Below are 17,664 nucleotides of genomic sequence, written 5' to 3' on the forward strand. Positions count from 1 at the left end.
CTATGTTGAATAAAAGTGGCAAGAATGGACATTCTTGCCTTGTTCTTGATCTGAGAGGAAAAGCTGTTTTTCACCATTGAGTATGTTAGCTGTGGGTCTTTCATATATGGCCTTTTTTTTTTATTCTGAAGTATGTTCCCTCTAAATCTACTTTGTTGAGAGTTTTTATCATAAACAGATGTTGTATTTTATCAAATGGTTTTTCTAAATCTGAGAAAAATCGTGTGGTTTTTATCCTTCTTGTTAATATGATGTAACACACTGATTTGCCAATACTGGCCCACCCTTTCATCCCTGAAATAAATCCCACTTAATCATGGTAAATGATCCTTTTACTGTTATCACTGAATTCAGATTGCTAATATTTTACTGAGGAATTTTGCATCTATGATGTTTGCTTTTCTTTTTTTGTAGTATCCTTTTCTGTAGTATCCTTTTCCTTCCACTTCTATTTTCAGCAATAGTCTGAGAATAGGTATTAACTCTTCTTTAAATGCTTGGTAGAATTCACCTCTGAAGCTATGTCATCCTAGACTTGTTTGATGGAAGTTTTTGATTACTGATTCAATTTTGTTACTAGTAACCAGTCTGTTCAAGTTTTCTATTTTTTCCTCATTCAGTTTTGGAAGATTTTATGTTTCTAGAAATTTATTCATTTCTTCCAGGTTGTCCCAATTTGTTGGCACAGGATTTTTCATAGTACTCATAATTCTTTGTATTTCTGTGGCGTTAACTGTTATTTCTCTTCTTTCATTTCTGATATTGAGGCGTTTTTTGTTTTTTTGATGAGTAAAGCTAAAGGTTTATCAATTTTCCTTGTCTTTTCAAAGAACCAGCTCTTGGTTTCCTTTTTTTTTTTTTAAGATTTGAGAGAGAGAGAGAGCATGTGTGTGAGTGGGGAGAGGGGCTGAGGAGGAAAGGCGGAGGGAGAGGGAGAGAAAATCTGAAGCAGACTGTGAACTGAGTGCAGAGCCCAATGTGGGGCCCAATCTCTCAACCCCGAGATCATGATCTGAGCTGAAAACAAGAGTTGGATGCTTAAAAAATGCGCCACCCAAGTGCCCCCCAGCTCTTGGTTTCGTTTTCTTTTTTTTTTTTTAGTCTCTATTTCATTTATTTCCACTCTAATCTTTATTATTTCCTTCCTTTTGCTAACTTCAGACTCTTTTCTTTTTCTAGTTCCTTTAAGTATAAAGTTAGATTGAGATTTTTCTTGTTTCTTGAGGCAGTCCTATATTGCCATAAACTTCCCTCTTATTTAATACTGAGAGAGAGTGTGCAAGTGGGAGGGTGGGGCCCAGAGGGAGAGGGAGAAAGAATCTCAAGCAGGTTCCATGCCCAGTGCTGAGCCCGACACAGAGCTCAGTCTCACAACCCTGGGATTAACCTGAGCTGAAATCAAGAGTTAGATGCTTAACCAACTGAGGCACCCAGGTGCCCCTAAACTTCCCTCTTAGAACAGCTTTTGCTGCTCCCAAAGATTTTGGATGGTTGTATTTCCATTTTCTTCATGTATTTTTTATTTCCTCTTTGATTTCTTCATTGACCCACTGGTTGTTTATTAGCATGTTGTTCAGCCTCCATGTATTTGTGTTTTTTTCAGTATTTTTCTTGTAACTGGTTTCTGGTTTCATACCATTATGATTGGGAAAGATGCTTGATAGGGATTTCAGTCTTCTTAAATTTACTGAGACCTGTTTTGTGGCCTAATATGTGGTCTACCCTAAAGAATGTTCCATGTACACTTGAACAGAATGTATATTCTGTTTGGGGATGGAATATTCTGTACGTATTTGTTAAGTCCAGACTTAAATCTGTTAAGTTCTGTATATATCTGGTCTAATGTGTTGTTCAAAGCCATTGTTTCCTTGTTGATTTTCTGTTTGGATGATCTATCAATGTTAAGTGTGGTGTTAAAGTGCCCAGTTATTATTGTATTATTGTTAATTTCTCCCTTAATGTCTGTTAATATTTACTTTATGTATTTAGGTTCTCCTATGTTGGGTACACAGATATTTACAATTGTTAAATACTTTTGTTGGCTAGATCCCTTTATCATTATGTAATGCCCTTCTTGGTCTCTTGTCTTTAAGTCTATTTGGTCTGATATAAGAATTGCTACCCTGTGCTTTTCTTTTCCTTGCTTCCATTTGCATGGAAAATTTCTACCCCTTCACTCTTTCTGTATGTCTTTAGGTCTGAAGTGAGTCTCTTGTAGGTGCCAGATAGATGGCTCTTTTTTTTTTTTAATCTATCAGTTACCCTAAGTCTTTTGACTGAAGCACTTAGTCCACTTACATTTAAAGCATTCTTTGATAGGTATGTAATTATTGCCATTTGGTTGTTTTCTGGTTGTTTTGTATTTCTTCTCTGTTCTTCCCTTGTGGTTTGATGGCCTTCTTTAGTGCTATGCATGGATTCTTTATTTTTTGCATATCTATTAGAGGTTTTCGATGTGTGGTTACCACTGGGCTCATATATAACACCCTACTGTCTATAGCAGCAGTCTGTATTAACTTCATGATCTCTTAAGTTTTAACATTCTAAGAGCATTAAATTTTTACTCCTCCTCCTTCACCCTCTAATCCACTGCTGATTCCCTCTAGTGTACATTTCAGTTTCTGTACACTTCAGTTCTGACTAGTTCTTTTTTATCTCTTTGTTGAAAAGTTCTCAGTGAGTTCATGCACTTTTTTCTCAAGTCTGGTGAGTATCTTTTTTTTTTTTTTAAGATTTTTATTTTTTATTTGAGAGTGTGCATGCATGCACAAGTAGGGGGAGGGGAGAGGGAGACTGCCCACTGAGCAGGGAGCCTGATGTGGCATTCGATCCCAGGACCCTGAGCCAAAGGCAGACACTTAACAGACTGAGCTATCCAGGTACCCTAAGTCTGGTGAGTATCTTTATGATGATTACTTTGAGCTCTTTATTAGGCACATTGCTTATCTCCATTTTGTTTAGCTCTTCTGTTGTTTTATCTTGTTCTTTCATTTGGTACATATTCCTCTGTCCCCTCATTTTGTCTAACTCTCTGTTTCTATGTATTAGGTAAGTCAGTTACATCTCCTGGTTTTGAAATAAGTGGCCTTGTGTAGAAGAGGTCCCTTTAGCACAATACCTCCTGGTCACCAGAACAAGGTGCTCAGGTGTGTCCCTTGTGTGGGCTGCGTACACCTTCCTGTTGTGGCTGAACTGTGATTGCTGTGGACATGCTGGTGAGTCAAAATGGCCTTCAGCCCATTTGGCCATTCTGTGGGCAGACTGGGCAGGGTTTGTTCCCCATGTTTTTAAGAGGTCCAGCTCAAACTGCCATGGCTTGCTCGTGGGTGGGGGCCAGCACACAGCCTAGCTGTCTTCATTTAGCTGCTGGGAAAGGTGTGGGTACAAAATGATGTGTAGGGCTTGCTTCCTGCATGGCCAACTGAGAGGCTTGGCTGCAGCTGCCATGGGCTCACTGGTGAGTGGGACTGGTACTCATTCTAGCTGTCTGCCATTAGCGTCTGCAACAGCTGCAGGCACTGAAGGGCAGGCCTTGCTCCCCGTGTAGCCAGCTAAAAGGCCTGGCTAAGGGTGTGTGGGGTTAAGAGTTCCCCTCCCGAGGGCATAAGTCACTTTGGAGGGATCTCTGCAGAACTCAATGTGTTCAGTGGGGCAAATCTTCTCCAGGGGAACCCTGGGCTCAGGTATGTGGTGCTAGCAAGGTAGATGGAGTGTGTCAGAATTGGCTTCTGCAAGCATCCAGCTATCTAGGCTGGGGAGGGCAAGAAAAACAGCACCTGCAAAGTTTTGTTCCTGGAGAAATCTGTAGAACCCTGCCCCACCGGTACAGGTCCTAAGATTAGTCAACAAATATCCTTCATGTATACCTCAAATCTTTTCAAACTGCTGCTGCTATACTGTGTTTTAGGCCACGTTAGTGTGTTGGCTTTCTGAGGGCAGGAACTTGGTTTCTTATCACCCACTAGCTCTCCTGGGGTTAAGCGCCACTGATTTTCAAAGCCAGACATTATAAGGACCATCTTCCCAGTGAAGGTCCCCAGGGCTGGGGGTGACCGGTGTGGAGTCTGATCTCCTTGCTCCTCTGTGCCTGTGACATTCCTGCTGTGTTCCCAACCATATCTTCACTTTTACCCTTTTTGACGTAGCTGCCTCTCTATGACTAGCTGTGGAATACTGTTCTGGCAGTCTTGAGGTCATTTTTGAAATTAGTGGCAATAGATACAGTTGCTGCTTTGGTCTGTCTGTGGGACACGGTGAGTTCAGGATCCTATTTGGCCCTCAGCTCTGCTCTTACACTTTCATTTAAATGTTCACATATGGTTTCTTTCAGTCTTCTTCACACATTTAAAATGGAGGCCTTAAAATCTGTACCTCATAAGTCTAATGTCTGGACTTCTCCAGGGACAGTTCTGATTACTTTTCCTATATATCAGCTGTACTTTAACTCTATTTGTGTCATAATTTTTTGTTGAAAACTTGACGTTTAAAATAATATAATGTGGCAACAGTGGAAATCCAGTGCCCATCTGCCTCAGAGGGTTTGTTATTGTGGCTGTATCTTGCTGTTTCTCTTTGTTTAGTGACTTTCCTAAACTAATTCTGTGAAGCCTGTATTTATAATATGTGGCCGCTGAAGTTTCCACCTATTGGTTGGCTAGTGACTGAACAGAGATTTCCTTATACCCTTGGAACCAATAAATCTCCTAGTCTTTGCTAGGAGACCATGTGTTTTGGGGCACACCTCCAATACTCAACCAGGTTATTGACAACTCTGCCTTAATCTTCACATCCTGCTGTGCAGAGCCTCAAGGTCAGCCAGAAGTGAGAGCTTAAGGCCGCCTGAGATCTTCCCTGAGCATGTACATAGTCCTACGTATATGCTTGGACTTGCAGATTCCCAGGAATATGTTAGAACTTTTCCAAAGCTTCTACAGGCTTTGATATCTATAGACATCTTATTTATCAGCTTTTCAAGATGCCCCAAACGTCATCTATACCTCAGACAGCCATGAAGTTCAAATATTTGTCGGTTAATTGGTTCTAAAAAACGCTCTGCCCTTCCCAGCGCACAGATGTTTTTTCTACGGGGCAAGCTCCACGTCAGGCACAATATAGACAGCCTATAAGTGGGGTGTTCCAGGAACGACCAGACAGCTCAAATAATGACAATTATTTGGCAATTAGGCTTTGAAAGAGTTCCACCTCTGTTCTGCCCTTTGGTACCTGAAAGGCTACTCCTAAAATGGAGAGTGGCGGGATTGGACTAAGGCAAGTTAAAATGCCACAAACCTCACTGTTCACACCATTTTCTTGATCAAATGCTCTATGGGTTTCTGCAAGCTTTTTTTTTTTTTTAAGATTTTTATTTATTTGAGAGAGAGCAAGAGAGCGAGCACAAGCAGGGGCAGTGGGAGAGGGAGAAGCAGGGCTCCCCGCTGAGCAGGGAGCCCGATGCAGGGCTCCGACCCTGGCTGGGATCGTGACCTGAGCAGAAGGCAGACACTTAATGAATGAGCCACCCAAGTGTGCCAAACCTTTGATTAATTATCAAATTCCTAAGAAAATTGATTCTGAGAGGGTTTTTGGGGGCAGTTTTTTTCACTGCTTTTATGGAAGAGTGAATTTTTAAAGGTCCTTATGCTACTGTTTTCACTGCCTTCCTGCTCTTGACTTTGATTTTTGGAATTACAAAAGTAGTAAGTATAAACTGTGCATGCAACTACACCACCACGTTTGAGAATCACACCCTCCTGCAGAGGAGTGAGGTGCCTGAGAAGGCTATAAAGAAACACAGACATGATTTCTTTGCCTTGAAGGGGTTTACAATCATCCCCAAAAGATAAAAGACAGCATCAGTACCTGGTACCTTCAGGAACACAATGAATGCTGATTTAATAAACAACCACCTAACCAAGTTATAAATGCAAATCCTAGAGAATTTCAGAGAAGGGATTCACTAAGGGTCAAAAAAGCATCACAAAGAATAGAGGTCTCTGCTTGGGTCTTGACAGAAGCATAGCAAAGTGGTGAGAAGAGGCAAGAACATGCCAAAAAAGGAAGCATTTCTGTTTTAGAGGGTTTTAAATATTAATATAATCCTTTGTCAGATATAAGGCAATAATCATTTGTCTTGAGGAGGATTCACTGATAGGTATAATGGGTGATAAACTTATCAAGATAGGGGCTAGTGAAAGGTCCTGAATGCCAACATAAGGAGGTAAGATTTGATTCTGTAGGCAAACTATGGCCACAGCTCTCAAGACAAAATTATCTATTTTGGTAAGTGAAGTTTTATCGGAACACAAGCCAGTTCATTCACTATCGTCTAAGGCTGCTTTAGCCTTATAGTGCTATAATGAGTAAGCTGAGTAGTTGCAACAGAGACCATATTTCATCTCTCTGTTTATACCTTTGTTGGGAGTTCCATAGAGCCTAAAATATATCCTATCTGCTCCTGATATTGGCCATGACTCTGGACCATACCTTCAGGCTGTAGCCTCAGCCCTGGATAATAAGAGAAATTAAAGGTACAGAGAACACTTTAAAGACTGCTTTAAAAAATCTATACAAGGTGAGCAGCACTAGACTGAGGGAAAGTTTTCAGGACTTATGGCTGGTTGAAGGAAAACAGTAAAAGGTCAGGAATGACTCCAAGGTTTTGAACTTGTATGACTGGTACAAAGATGGTAGTGATAACCGAGATAGCAGGTTTGGAGTAAAGTTAGGTGGAAGTATAATGAATTTGTCTTTAAACATGTTAAGTTTCAGGTGTTAGTAAAACTTCCAACTGAGATATTTAAAAGTAGTTACTTAATTCTTCAACTTGGGAGAGATGGCAGGGTTGGAAATGGGGATTTTAAAAGTTCTTTGCAGAACTGAAGTCACAAAAAACAGAAGTGACCTCCTAGGATAAATCCAGAGAAAGAATAATTGAGTGGAAGACAAGGTCTTAGGAGGTACTCACATATATCAAGCAAAAGCCAGGAAGAATTAGAGACAGTATAGGAATAGCCAGAGAAAAAAGGTGGGAATCAGGGAAGCAAAGTAGAATTCACATAAGCTATGAAAGTTGTTTTATGAATAGAAGGCACAAGGAGGAAGAAAAGTCTAAAAAGGAAAGAGTGAATGGATAAAAGGTCAACTGGGATGGTGAAGTGTCAAAGATGTCAAGAGAATATCAAGGCAAGGGGTAATTTTTCAGATGAATCTCTAAAATGCAATGCTTTATAACTTTCATACTAGAAATCCAAAAGAAGTATACTTCACATTTATTTATGAAAGATATTCAGCTTTTCTACTGACTTAATTTTCAAGATACAAGACAATTTACAAGATAGTAACTCCTATCAGAGAGCTAAAGGATGATCACAATCTCCATTAAGATGAATCTCTTAAAAAAGAGGTTAACAGAAACAACTAGTATAAGGTTTTCAAAAACCCTGAAAAAAGACTCACAAAAAGGAAGCATAAAAACCAAGAGAAGTGTGGAAGGATAAATAGGTCCCATGGCCACTTCTCTAAAGATTGCCACAGATGATTACATGCCTTGTCCAACCAACCCCTCTTAACTAAATCATTCTGTTTGTTTGTATGTGAGAGTCCTAACTAAAATTCCTTGAGTGAAGAATTTTTTTCTTATCTCTTAACTGAGTCACTATGCTCCTATATCTTTGTTGTAAGATGCTGGGAAAACTAATCTGAGTTGAAAAAGTATCTGCTTTTAATTTCCTAACAGGAAAATATCATTTAAGGTATTAGTGAAAAATTCAACCCATTCACAGATTTATACAGAGGAAGTAAAAGAGAAAAAGAGACACTGAATATAGGTACTTGCATAAAACATGGAGTATAAAGAGAAAAACAATACTCAATCATTGACAAAAATCTAAGAGCTACAGTAGTGAACATTTATAATGAAAAGGGAAGTTGCTTGCAATAAAAAAATCATTACTTAAATTACACCATTTAAAGAAAGTAAATAAAAGTGAATAGGGTGTTTTAAACTCTCTAGTATATAGATCCTTCACAAAAAGGTCAAATTAGCAGGTAGATACAGGGGGAAACAGGATTAGAAATGGAGATTCTACAGGAAATATATGGGAGCCTTTAAGGACTTTCAAAGTTAACAGGCACTTTAGGACACCCAATTTTACTTCACAACCAATTATATTATTTATAAAATGTATTAGCCACGACATGGATGGCTTTTTGAGTTTCAAATAAAAATAGAAAGAGAAAATGAGGAGAGGATGAATGAAAGAGTTGGAGACACTGTGATGTAATGATTTGAGTCTGAATTGGTTACCACACATAAAAAGAGAGAAACAATGTATATGAACTCCCAACAAAGGTATAAAAGGAGGTGACAGAGAAAGAGAGGCGTGATTCTTGGAATTAGCCACTAGGTGGTAGCATTGGCCCAGGACTGTTCAGTTGTGGGGGCTGGAAATCCGGTGCCTGGAGTAAGCAATTGTTTGGTCATTTGTTGGTTGCTATGGGGCTGTCAGAGAATGGTATTCTACTTGATGATGTTAATAAAAATTTTGAAAGCAAGCACTAGCCAAATTCATCAACAAATTCTCAAAGATTTACTATAAAATGATTATAAAAATAGAAACTGTGCTTGTCCACTCACCTTTACTACATTGTCCCCTGATTGTCCATTATTTCGTAAACAATCTAGACATATAGCAATTTGTGGGTCACTTCTGTGATAGTCTTTATCATCTTGATTTTCATCACCTTCTTCATCTACTTTAGGTTTGTCAACTTTTGAAGTATCATCTGTATATTTTAAACAAACCAAGTTAGATGTAACTCCAAGTTGATTTTAAAGTAATCAAGACAAAAAAATCATCAAAACAAAAATGTTTAAAAAACTAAGAAATGCTTTTTAAACATTTTTGTTTTGATGAAGAATAACTGAAAATTTTAATATTTTTAAAATGTTCCAACCAACTCAACAATGGAAATATTTTTAAAAAGCCATCAGTGACTTATTAACATAACCTAAAATTTCTCAGCTCACTGGGATATCCAAATGAAAGATTCAGAACTAGCTTTATCTGGCCAGAAAAATGATTGCAATTAATGATTAGACCACTTAGAAAGTAGACAGGATATAAAAATATTCCAAATTCTATATATATTCAAATTTGAAACCAAGTACTCTTTTCAAAGTATAAAATAGTCTTTGAGTTCTCAAAATTTCAAATTATTAGATACTCATAAAACCAGCTAGTGAAATATGAGTAGAATGAATTAGCTTTTTAAAACACGTATGTAGCCATGTAATGTTAAAAATCCAGTAAAGAAATCTGAATCGCATACTTCGTTTCATACAAATGTATTTAACCTATGAAGTACCTGCAGCCTACATATAATACAACGCATGTGCCAATTCATTTCTTTACAGAGTCCCTTTCACTCTGTGTTTGACATGCATTGTGCTAGGCTTGGGGGAATACTGAAACCAGAGTGTTCTCATCCTCACCCTCATAGTGGTCAGGGTACAGGAGGAGATACAGGCAAGTAAAGAAAACAGATGGAGAAGTATTGATAATGACTCTGATGGAAGAGGTAAAAATAGACTACGTGGGCACCTATAAGAGAAGTATCCAAACTTGGGGTGAAGCAGAGATTCAGGGAAAGGTAAAGAAAATCCCAGGAAAAAAAATAACAGGTTAGCCCCTCTTTACTGCCTAATAAAAGCAATACAGTTGTATCATAAAGGGCAGGTGGGTTCTCTTTCTTCTGCTTTCTTTCTTCTATGTGGAATCCACATAGACAGGAGCTGCCTTTTATGAACTGAACTCCCAGCACCAAGAAAAGATTCACATTCTCTAGCCAAACTCAAGACAAAACATTATAAAATACTTTAAAAAGGGAGAAATATGGGTAAAGGGAGATACACACAAAGTAGGCTGTGGTCCTTCATGAGTCTATAAGATACACTGAGTCCTGGACTAAACCTACTATATACCTTATGATGACAATCCCTTGGTTTCCTGTTCTCTTGAAAAGATAGTAAAAAATTTGAACATTTAGTCAACTTTATATTATTTATACTTTACTGGAGTCATTTTTTTGTCAAGCTTGGGCTTCTTTGCTCATTTTGTTGTTACAGATAAAAAATAATCCCTCCCTACCTTATTCCAGTAATTGAAACTATTCTCAAACCTCCCCTGCTATTGGAAGCCAGCCTTGAACAGTTAAGTTGAATTAATAAAATACAGATGAAATGAGAAAGACAGGATTTCCTCACCTATCTTAATGGTATGTAACTGATAATCCTATGATCTTAAGCTCACAATGAGCCTATAAAAACATGCATACATCATTAAAAGATTTCAATGGTATTTAGGCTATCCTGAAATAAATCTCATATTAAATAACAGTGGGAAAAGCATACTATTCCTTTTAATTTCAGGTATGTTATGCTTTTTTTTTCCCCATTGTGTGAACTATACATACTGAAAAGCCTTTTCTCTGCCCAGTAATGTTTGTCACTTTGCTGAGATTATTATTAAAAACTGATGGCAGAGTCTCCTGGGACCCAGAAGAGAAATGTGGACACTCTGTGTAAGTGATGGGGAAAATTCCCATAAGCAACTAGAATTATTTTTCATATCTCAGGATATATAAATTTATATCATCTGAGTTCCACCTATAAACATGTAATTCCAGATTATCAGAGCATAGACAGATCCCCTGATCTGGCACTCAGCCACATCTTGGCTCCTTCCCCAATAAAACAAACATACAAAATAAGATAAATAAAACAGAAAACCCCCCAGTGTTTAGATGCAGACTATGGCTATTTCTTCAGTTTCCTTTAGCCCTCCAGCAAATACTGCTATAATCAGTGATCAGTTTTCAGTTTTATCTCCTTTTTCTCTTCCCAAAGTCCAATTTTCTCTACTTCCAATTGCCTTCATCGGCATTGACTCCAGATTGACACACATGTATATATCATCTCATGGTTTTATATAAAAGGATCATAATGTAAATGAAGGGCTACATGAATTTTGTACCGGAGAAATCTGAGCTTGAAGAGAGATTAATTCACCAAAGCTACAAAAAGCTAGCCACTTTGAGAGACTGTATCAGATACAGACATAAAAGTCACCTTGTCCATTTTCTTGAGGCTTATTTTTCTTCCAAAATTCAGATTCACGCTCAAGTTCCTCTAATTTAAAAGAAAAAAGAAATATAAAAATAATAGAAACAATCATGAAATCTTTAATAGAAATGTTAACTTCATAGAACACAAAAATCTGCAAGAAGCCAAAAAGCAACTTACGTTCTCGTAGTCCAGGGACCAGCTTAAATATAATTTCCTCTAATGTATTATCCAACCTTCCAAAGGGGAAAAAAGAATATACTAACAATGAAGATATCAAAATCCACTATTTAAGCAGTTAGAGAACTGTATCTTACATGTGTTACAGAATACAAGACGTAGACAATTTTAGCACATCTATTACACCAAACTCTGCATGCAGAGCATACCCATTTCTAGCCTTTCCTGCAGGGGCAGATTGATTACAAAAATGGTCCCAGTCCCCAGCTCTCTCTACATCTCTGGTCTTTGAACAGGACTTTGAAAGTCCTCCCTCAATTAAGGGATGGTATCTATTTCCTCACCTCAAGCATATACATGGGCTAGCCTTGAAACGTGATTAGGCCAACCGAATGTGGCACAGGTGACACCGTGCTTAGCTCAGAGCCAAAGCCTTAAGAGGCCTCCCACAATTCTGTGCACTCGCTCCTAGAATCCTGCCACCCTGAGAACCAGTCTGGAGGATGGGACACCATGGACATGCCAGGCTGCCCTGAGGCCATCTTAGACTCATTCATTCACTGGGGTCTCCTGAGTGAGCCCAGGCAAGACCAAAAGAATTACCTAGGTCTGTGAACCACATAGACGTGTGAAGAATAATAAACGCTTTTATTACTGTTTTAAACATGAAATTTAGGACTGGTTTGTTATGCAGCAATAGCTGATATACCTGCTCTCAAACTCTCTACCATCACTCTGGCTCTTTCCTGTAGTAAAGGAAATAATATCCATTCCTTTCTTCTGAGCAATTTAGACTTTTTTTTTTTAAAGATTTTATTTATTTATTTGACAAAGACACAGTGAGAGCAGGAACACAAGCAGGGGGAGTGGGAATGGGAGAGGGAGAAGGAGAAGCAGGCTTCCCCCAGAGCTGGGAGCCTGATGCGGGGCTCGATCCCAGGACTCTGGGATCATGACCTGAGCCGAAGGCAGACGCTTAACGACTGAGCCACCCAGGCGCCCCCAATTTAGACCTTTCAATCATTCTATCTTCCGATATAAGAAATGTAAATACTGATTTACATTTTTTCCCCATTTCCTTTCCTGGCCATGGAGGAGTGAAACGCCACCTTCCCGTGGCTGCATGGCTGGTCCTTCAGTCTCCTCCTGCTGCCACAGCCCTTTTCTCTCCCCATCCCCCTCACCGGCTCAGCAGCATTACTCTTCTAGAATACAAACACGTACAACTTTCTCACATCTAAAAAACCCCAAAACCTTTGCTGAACCTATTGTCTTTTCAAGCTGTTAGCAGCTTCTCAATCTTTTCTTCCAACTAGGAAAGTCTGAAAGCATGATCGACATTATTTCTGCCACACACTCTGGGCTTTGCTTCTTTTACTCTACTGAAATCACCGTAACTTCCACACTGAATAGGTTTAAATTCTTGTTTTAGAATTACAGTTTAAAAACTGTAGATGATTTTTTAAAAAAATTTATTTATTTATTTGATAAGAGACACAGCGAGAGAGCGAACACAAGCAGGGGGAGTGGGAGAGGGAGAAGCAGGCTTCCCCCAGAGCTGGGAGCCTGATGTGGGGCTCGATCCCAGGACCCTGGGATCATGACCTGAGCCTAAGGCAGACGCTTAACGACTGAGCCACCCAGGTGCCCTGTAGATGATTTTTAAAAGTAATTTTTCTCTTATATTGCTCTATAGCAGTTTGACATTGTTGCCTAACACTGCCCCTTGAAAATTCCCCTTCCTGGTTCTTTTCTCTGTCTACTTTTCTTTGTCCGTAAGTAATTTTCTTTTTCCAACTACCTCAAAATTTGAGTGTTCCCCATTGCTGTGCACTCTGTACTCTCCGACCTCTTCTACAGGCTGCCCTGCCCGGGTGACCACATCCACGTTTATGGCTTGAAGACTAACATACAGGCAGATTACATGTGTACACACACAAAAATATGCATTACACCTCTCTGCTGAGCTCAAGTGCTGTGTTTCTAACCAATACTGAGGATCTCAAGCACCTCCTTTTGCTCATCACTGTCAAGACTGTCCCAACTATCCTTCAACAAAATACTGAATACCTCTCAGTGTCTTACTTTTTAAAAAGTCAAAATTAGAAACGATACCATCTCTTACCCAAATAGACTCAAACTGCAAGAATCAGCTGAGCCTTCCCCCAACCCCCTCTCAATTCACACATTTACTCACCCAGCCCCACTGACCACACCTTCTCCATGTTTCTCCCACCTTGTCTTCCCACACTTTCCATGCTTCCAATCCACCAGCTGCCACCCTACTGACAGGACAGCACAGAGCTCCCTCCCTTTAAGTTGACATGCTCATAGTGAATCTTCCTTAAGCACTAATTTGATCATTATCTGCCTGCTCAGGATCTAATTTCTTCCCACCACCTGGCTTTGAGTGTTTATATAACTTGAGTCCAACCTAAAACTGTAACTGGTATTATTGTCTTTCTTCTCTAGCCAACTGCCTTATTCAATTATCCCTAAGAATGCCTTGTCACTTCCAATCTGTTTTCCTCCCTCATGCTCTCCATCCTGGCTCATATACTCTTTTCTTGCTCTCCAACCCAATCAATGTTACCTTATTCTTCAAGACTTAATTCAAATACTGACTCATTCACAAAGTCTTCCCCCAGACTATTTAAGAGTAGCACTTAAGAGTATTTTTCTTAATATTTTTTTATCAGAGTAATACACACACTAATTTACAGATCAAACTTCCTCACAAAACTTTTATTAAAATACAACATTTTCATGCCCCATCCTTCCCCATTCCTAATTCTTACAACCCCAGGGGCAGCCACTTTCAAATCCAACCTGTTTCTTCTGGGAGCCATGCCTTTTCTGCTGTCTAGATTCTTTGGACTTCCTTTTATGGAAAATAAAGATTTGGTTCTCTGATACCATCTTGCCAGCCCTCTTTCTTCCCAATGTATACTATACTCTCATCTCCTGATATACTTTTATTACCATTTTTTGGTTTAATAAGAGGTGTTTACATGGTTATAATTATATAAATATTTACAGTGTACTCTGATTATAGACATCCCCTCATTCAACTTTTTTCTTTCTCTAGTGTTAGTGATTGCTTCCTTTTCTTCATTTTCTATGTACCTATTCCCAAATTCTTTAGAAGAACTAGTTCTCACTGTTCTCAAACAGATCAGGAACTGACCAGTTTCATTTCTGTTCCTCTGAGGCATTCCTCACCAAACTGATGTCCTCTCCTATCCAGTTTAGGACGGATTTACTCCAAGGTCAGTCATTAAAACCATACCCTTGCAACGTACCTTTGATTCCCTTGTTTTTCCCTCTCTCACTTGCTCAAAATTATTTGCTACAACCACAACACTGGCTAAATCCAATTCTTCATTAACCTGCATCCATGGCTAGAAAAAACACAACCACACCCCTACAAATTCCTAACTACAACCCTGATGTGCCTCTAAAGTTGCTAGGAATCCTACTATACTTCTCCAGTCTATTTATTCTCTCATATTCCTGGATAGCACAATTTTTTCTCTCCTCAAACCATTACACCCCCTCTTTCAATCCTTACTCTTGGCTGATAACATTTTCTCCTCCATGAAAAACTTCCAGACTCTGACCACCATATGTGCCTACAGCCCATGCACCCACATATACTCTGCCCTCCTGCCTGTTGCTACAGATGATCTGTCAGTGCTCCTATATAAAGCCAGTCTCCTCTCTCACTCTATGAGATTCCATTCCCGCTCATCTACCAAGAACATTGTTTCACCAATCCTCCCTCCACTCCACTCTCCTACATTACTAACCTTCTGTTCTCTACTGGACCATTCCCTTCAAACAAGCCATTTTTTTGGCTTGTATCAAATACAACAGAAACCTTCTTGACTGTATTTCCCCTAACAGCTACTATCCCATTTCTTTGCTTCCATTTGTGGCAAAACTTTGAAAGAGTTGTCTATACTCCCTGTTTCTAATTATTCTTTCTCCCTTTTGCTCTTGAAACAATCCAATTGGGTTTTTGCCTCATGACTCTACTGGAAGTGCTCTTGTCAAGGCTGATGACCTTCATCTTGTTAAGTCCAACCATCAATTGTCTTCACTTTACTTGACTCCAGGAACAACATCTGACATGTTCTTCACTTGGCTTCCAAACCACACTCCTGGATTTTCCTTCTATTCCACTGACTGAGCCTTTTCAGCTTCCTTTGCTGGTTCCTTCTCCTCACTCTGATCTCTCAATGTGGGAATGCTCCAAGGCACAATCCTTGGTCCTCTATTCTCTCTCTGTACTCCCTCAATGGATTTCATCCCATGTCTCACAGTTTAAATACCTTCTATATGAATACTACCAAATATTTATCTCCAGCCAGACCTCTCCCTTGAACCACAGACTTGTATATCCACCTGCCAACCTTCTCTCTCCTCTGAAATGATTAACAGACTCAACATGTACAAAGCCAAACTCCCAATCTACCCCTTCCCCAAAGCTGCTCCATCCTTAGTCTTCCCTGTCTCAGTTAATGACAACTCCATTATTCCAGTTGCTCAGTCAGGAATCTCAGGTCAGGGTCTACTCTTTCTCTCATACTCTATCCAATCCACCAGCAAATCTTGCTGGATCTTCCTTCAGACTCTATCTAGGATATAACCATCTCTTGCGCCCTCTGTGGCTACCGTCTCTTACCTGGATTACCTTCTAGCTGCTCTCCCGGCTTCTACCTTTGTCTTGCGATATACAGTGTATTCTCAACATGGTCCTCAAAATGATCCTTTTAAGCCAGGTCATGTCCATCCTCTAACCAAAACTTTGTAGTGGTTCTCCATTTCACTCAGAGTAAAAGATTACACTTTTACAGCGGCCTACATGACTCCCATTATCTCTCTGCCCTCATCTCCCACTATTCTCTCCCTCACTCACTGGTCTCCTTGATGTTCCTCCAACAAGTTTCAGGTGCACTCCTGACTTAGTTCCTTTGCACTGGTGCCTCCCTTTATCTGGAACAGGCATGCTTTCCCTTGATTTATATATGGCTACCTCATGGCCATTAATTCTTTGCTCAAAGCTTACCTTCCCAATGAGGCCTATCCTCACCATTTCATTTAAAATTGCAATCTGCCCCTCCCTTCACACTGCTGATCCCCCTCACCAGCACCTTCTCTTTTTTCCCCTTTGTTACGTTGTAATGTACCATCTATTTATTATACAGTTTGTTGTCCATCTCTCCCCACAAAAATATTAACCCTACAAGGGCAAAAATCTTGTTGTATTTTGCCCACGCAAGCACCTAGTATGATGCCTGAACACAGCAGGCATTTAGTAAATCTCTGAATGAATGATTCCTCCTAGTGTTTTCCATCCTCCTTCTACCATCTTTATCAGCGATGTCTAGTAGGAATGTGAATCAAATATGTAATTTTAAATTTTCTAGTGGGCACATTAACAAAAGTCTTTTACATGTTTTGTGTAAAATTCTAATGTTTTGTTTATGCATTAAAGCTGTGTCACTTCTCTAAGTTTCAGTTTCCTAATGTGGAAAAAAAGGGTTTAGATTAGGATCTTATAGACTACTTCCAGCTTTAAAAATACAGAATTATACTTAAGTGAATGGTAGTCATTTAAAAAAAATTCTTTAGGTTTTACATAAACGTTTATATATTTTTTTGATATAACTAAAAAATTAACAGTACCAAGGTACTATTGTTAGGTATCTCACTGTTAGGTCTGCCCTCTTTCTACTACCGTGTTGCTAAAAGTATATGTGGAATATTAAGATACCAAAAATAAATACAACTAAGGTAGCTCTGAGATAGTTATAGTTTAAACAATTTGAAATATATTTCTTAAATATTTAATGTTTAATATATACAGACTTATTTTTAAATTCCTCTTAATAAAATGCTTTAAAATGAAACAAAATGCTTAAAAATGAAAATAAAAAAATTCATAAAACCTGTACTAACTGATTCAAGGTGCTAACAAATATTATGATGCATAATAAAACATATTAAGAGTTCATATAATTGGGGTGCCTAGGTTAAGTGGCTGCCTTCGGCTCAGGTCATGATCCCAGAGTCCCGGGATCCAGCCCCACATCAGGCTCCCTGCTCAGCGGGGAGTCTGCTTTTCCCTCTGACCCTCCCCCATCTTGTGCTCGCTCGCTCTCTCTCTCTCTCTCACTCTCTAATAAATGACTAAAATCTTAAAAAAAAAAAAAGAGTTCATTATAAAGTATATTTACTTACCTCAACATTTCTAATGGATTTGTCTCATGAACTTGGTTGCCACACCTTGGACAGTCATTGCTATCTTCAAAGTGCTGGACAATACAAGTCTTACAGACTAAGAAGAAAGAAGATAT

General features: G+C 39.1%; 1 protein-coding gene across 4 annotated transcripts in view; it reads right to left on the reverse strand.

Annotated features, from left to right (window-relative positions):
• Window positions 1–17,664, reverse strand: part of PCGF5 (polycomb group ring finger 5) — a 110,991-nt gene that overhangs the window by 25,088 nt on the left and 68,239 nt on the right. For all 4 annotated transcript variants that reach the window (XM_088019853.1, XM_028098711.2, XM_028098712.2 and 1 more), the window contains exons 3-6: window positions 17,549–17,645; window positions 11,303–11,358; window positions 11,129–11,188; window positions 8,636–8,784 (exon numbers count right to left, since the gene is read on the reverse strand). In XM_088019853.1, coding sequence (XP_087875979.1) covers window positions 8,636–8,784; window positions 11,129–11,188; window positions 11,303–11,358; window positions 17,549–17,645 — 362 coding nt within the window. The remainder of the gene's footprint in view (window positions 1–8,635; window positions 8,785–11,128; window positions 11,189–11,302; window positions 11,359–17,548; window positions 17,646–17,664) is intronic.

Source organism: Eumetopias jubatus, unplaced genomic scaffold (genome assembly GCF_037043125.1).
Source record: "Eumetopias jubatus isolate StellerSeaLion01/CBP00866 unplaced genomic scaffold, mEumJub1_p1.0 scaffold_17, whole genome shotgun sequence".
Taxonomy (NCBI): Eukaryota; Metazoa; Chordata; class Mammalia; order Carnivora; family Otariidae; genus Eumetopias; species Eumetopias jubatus.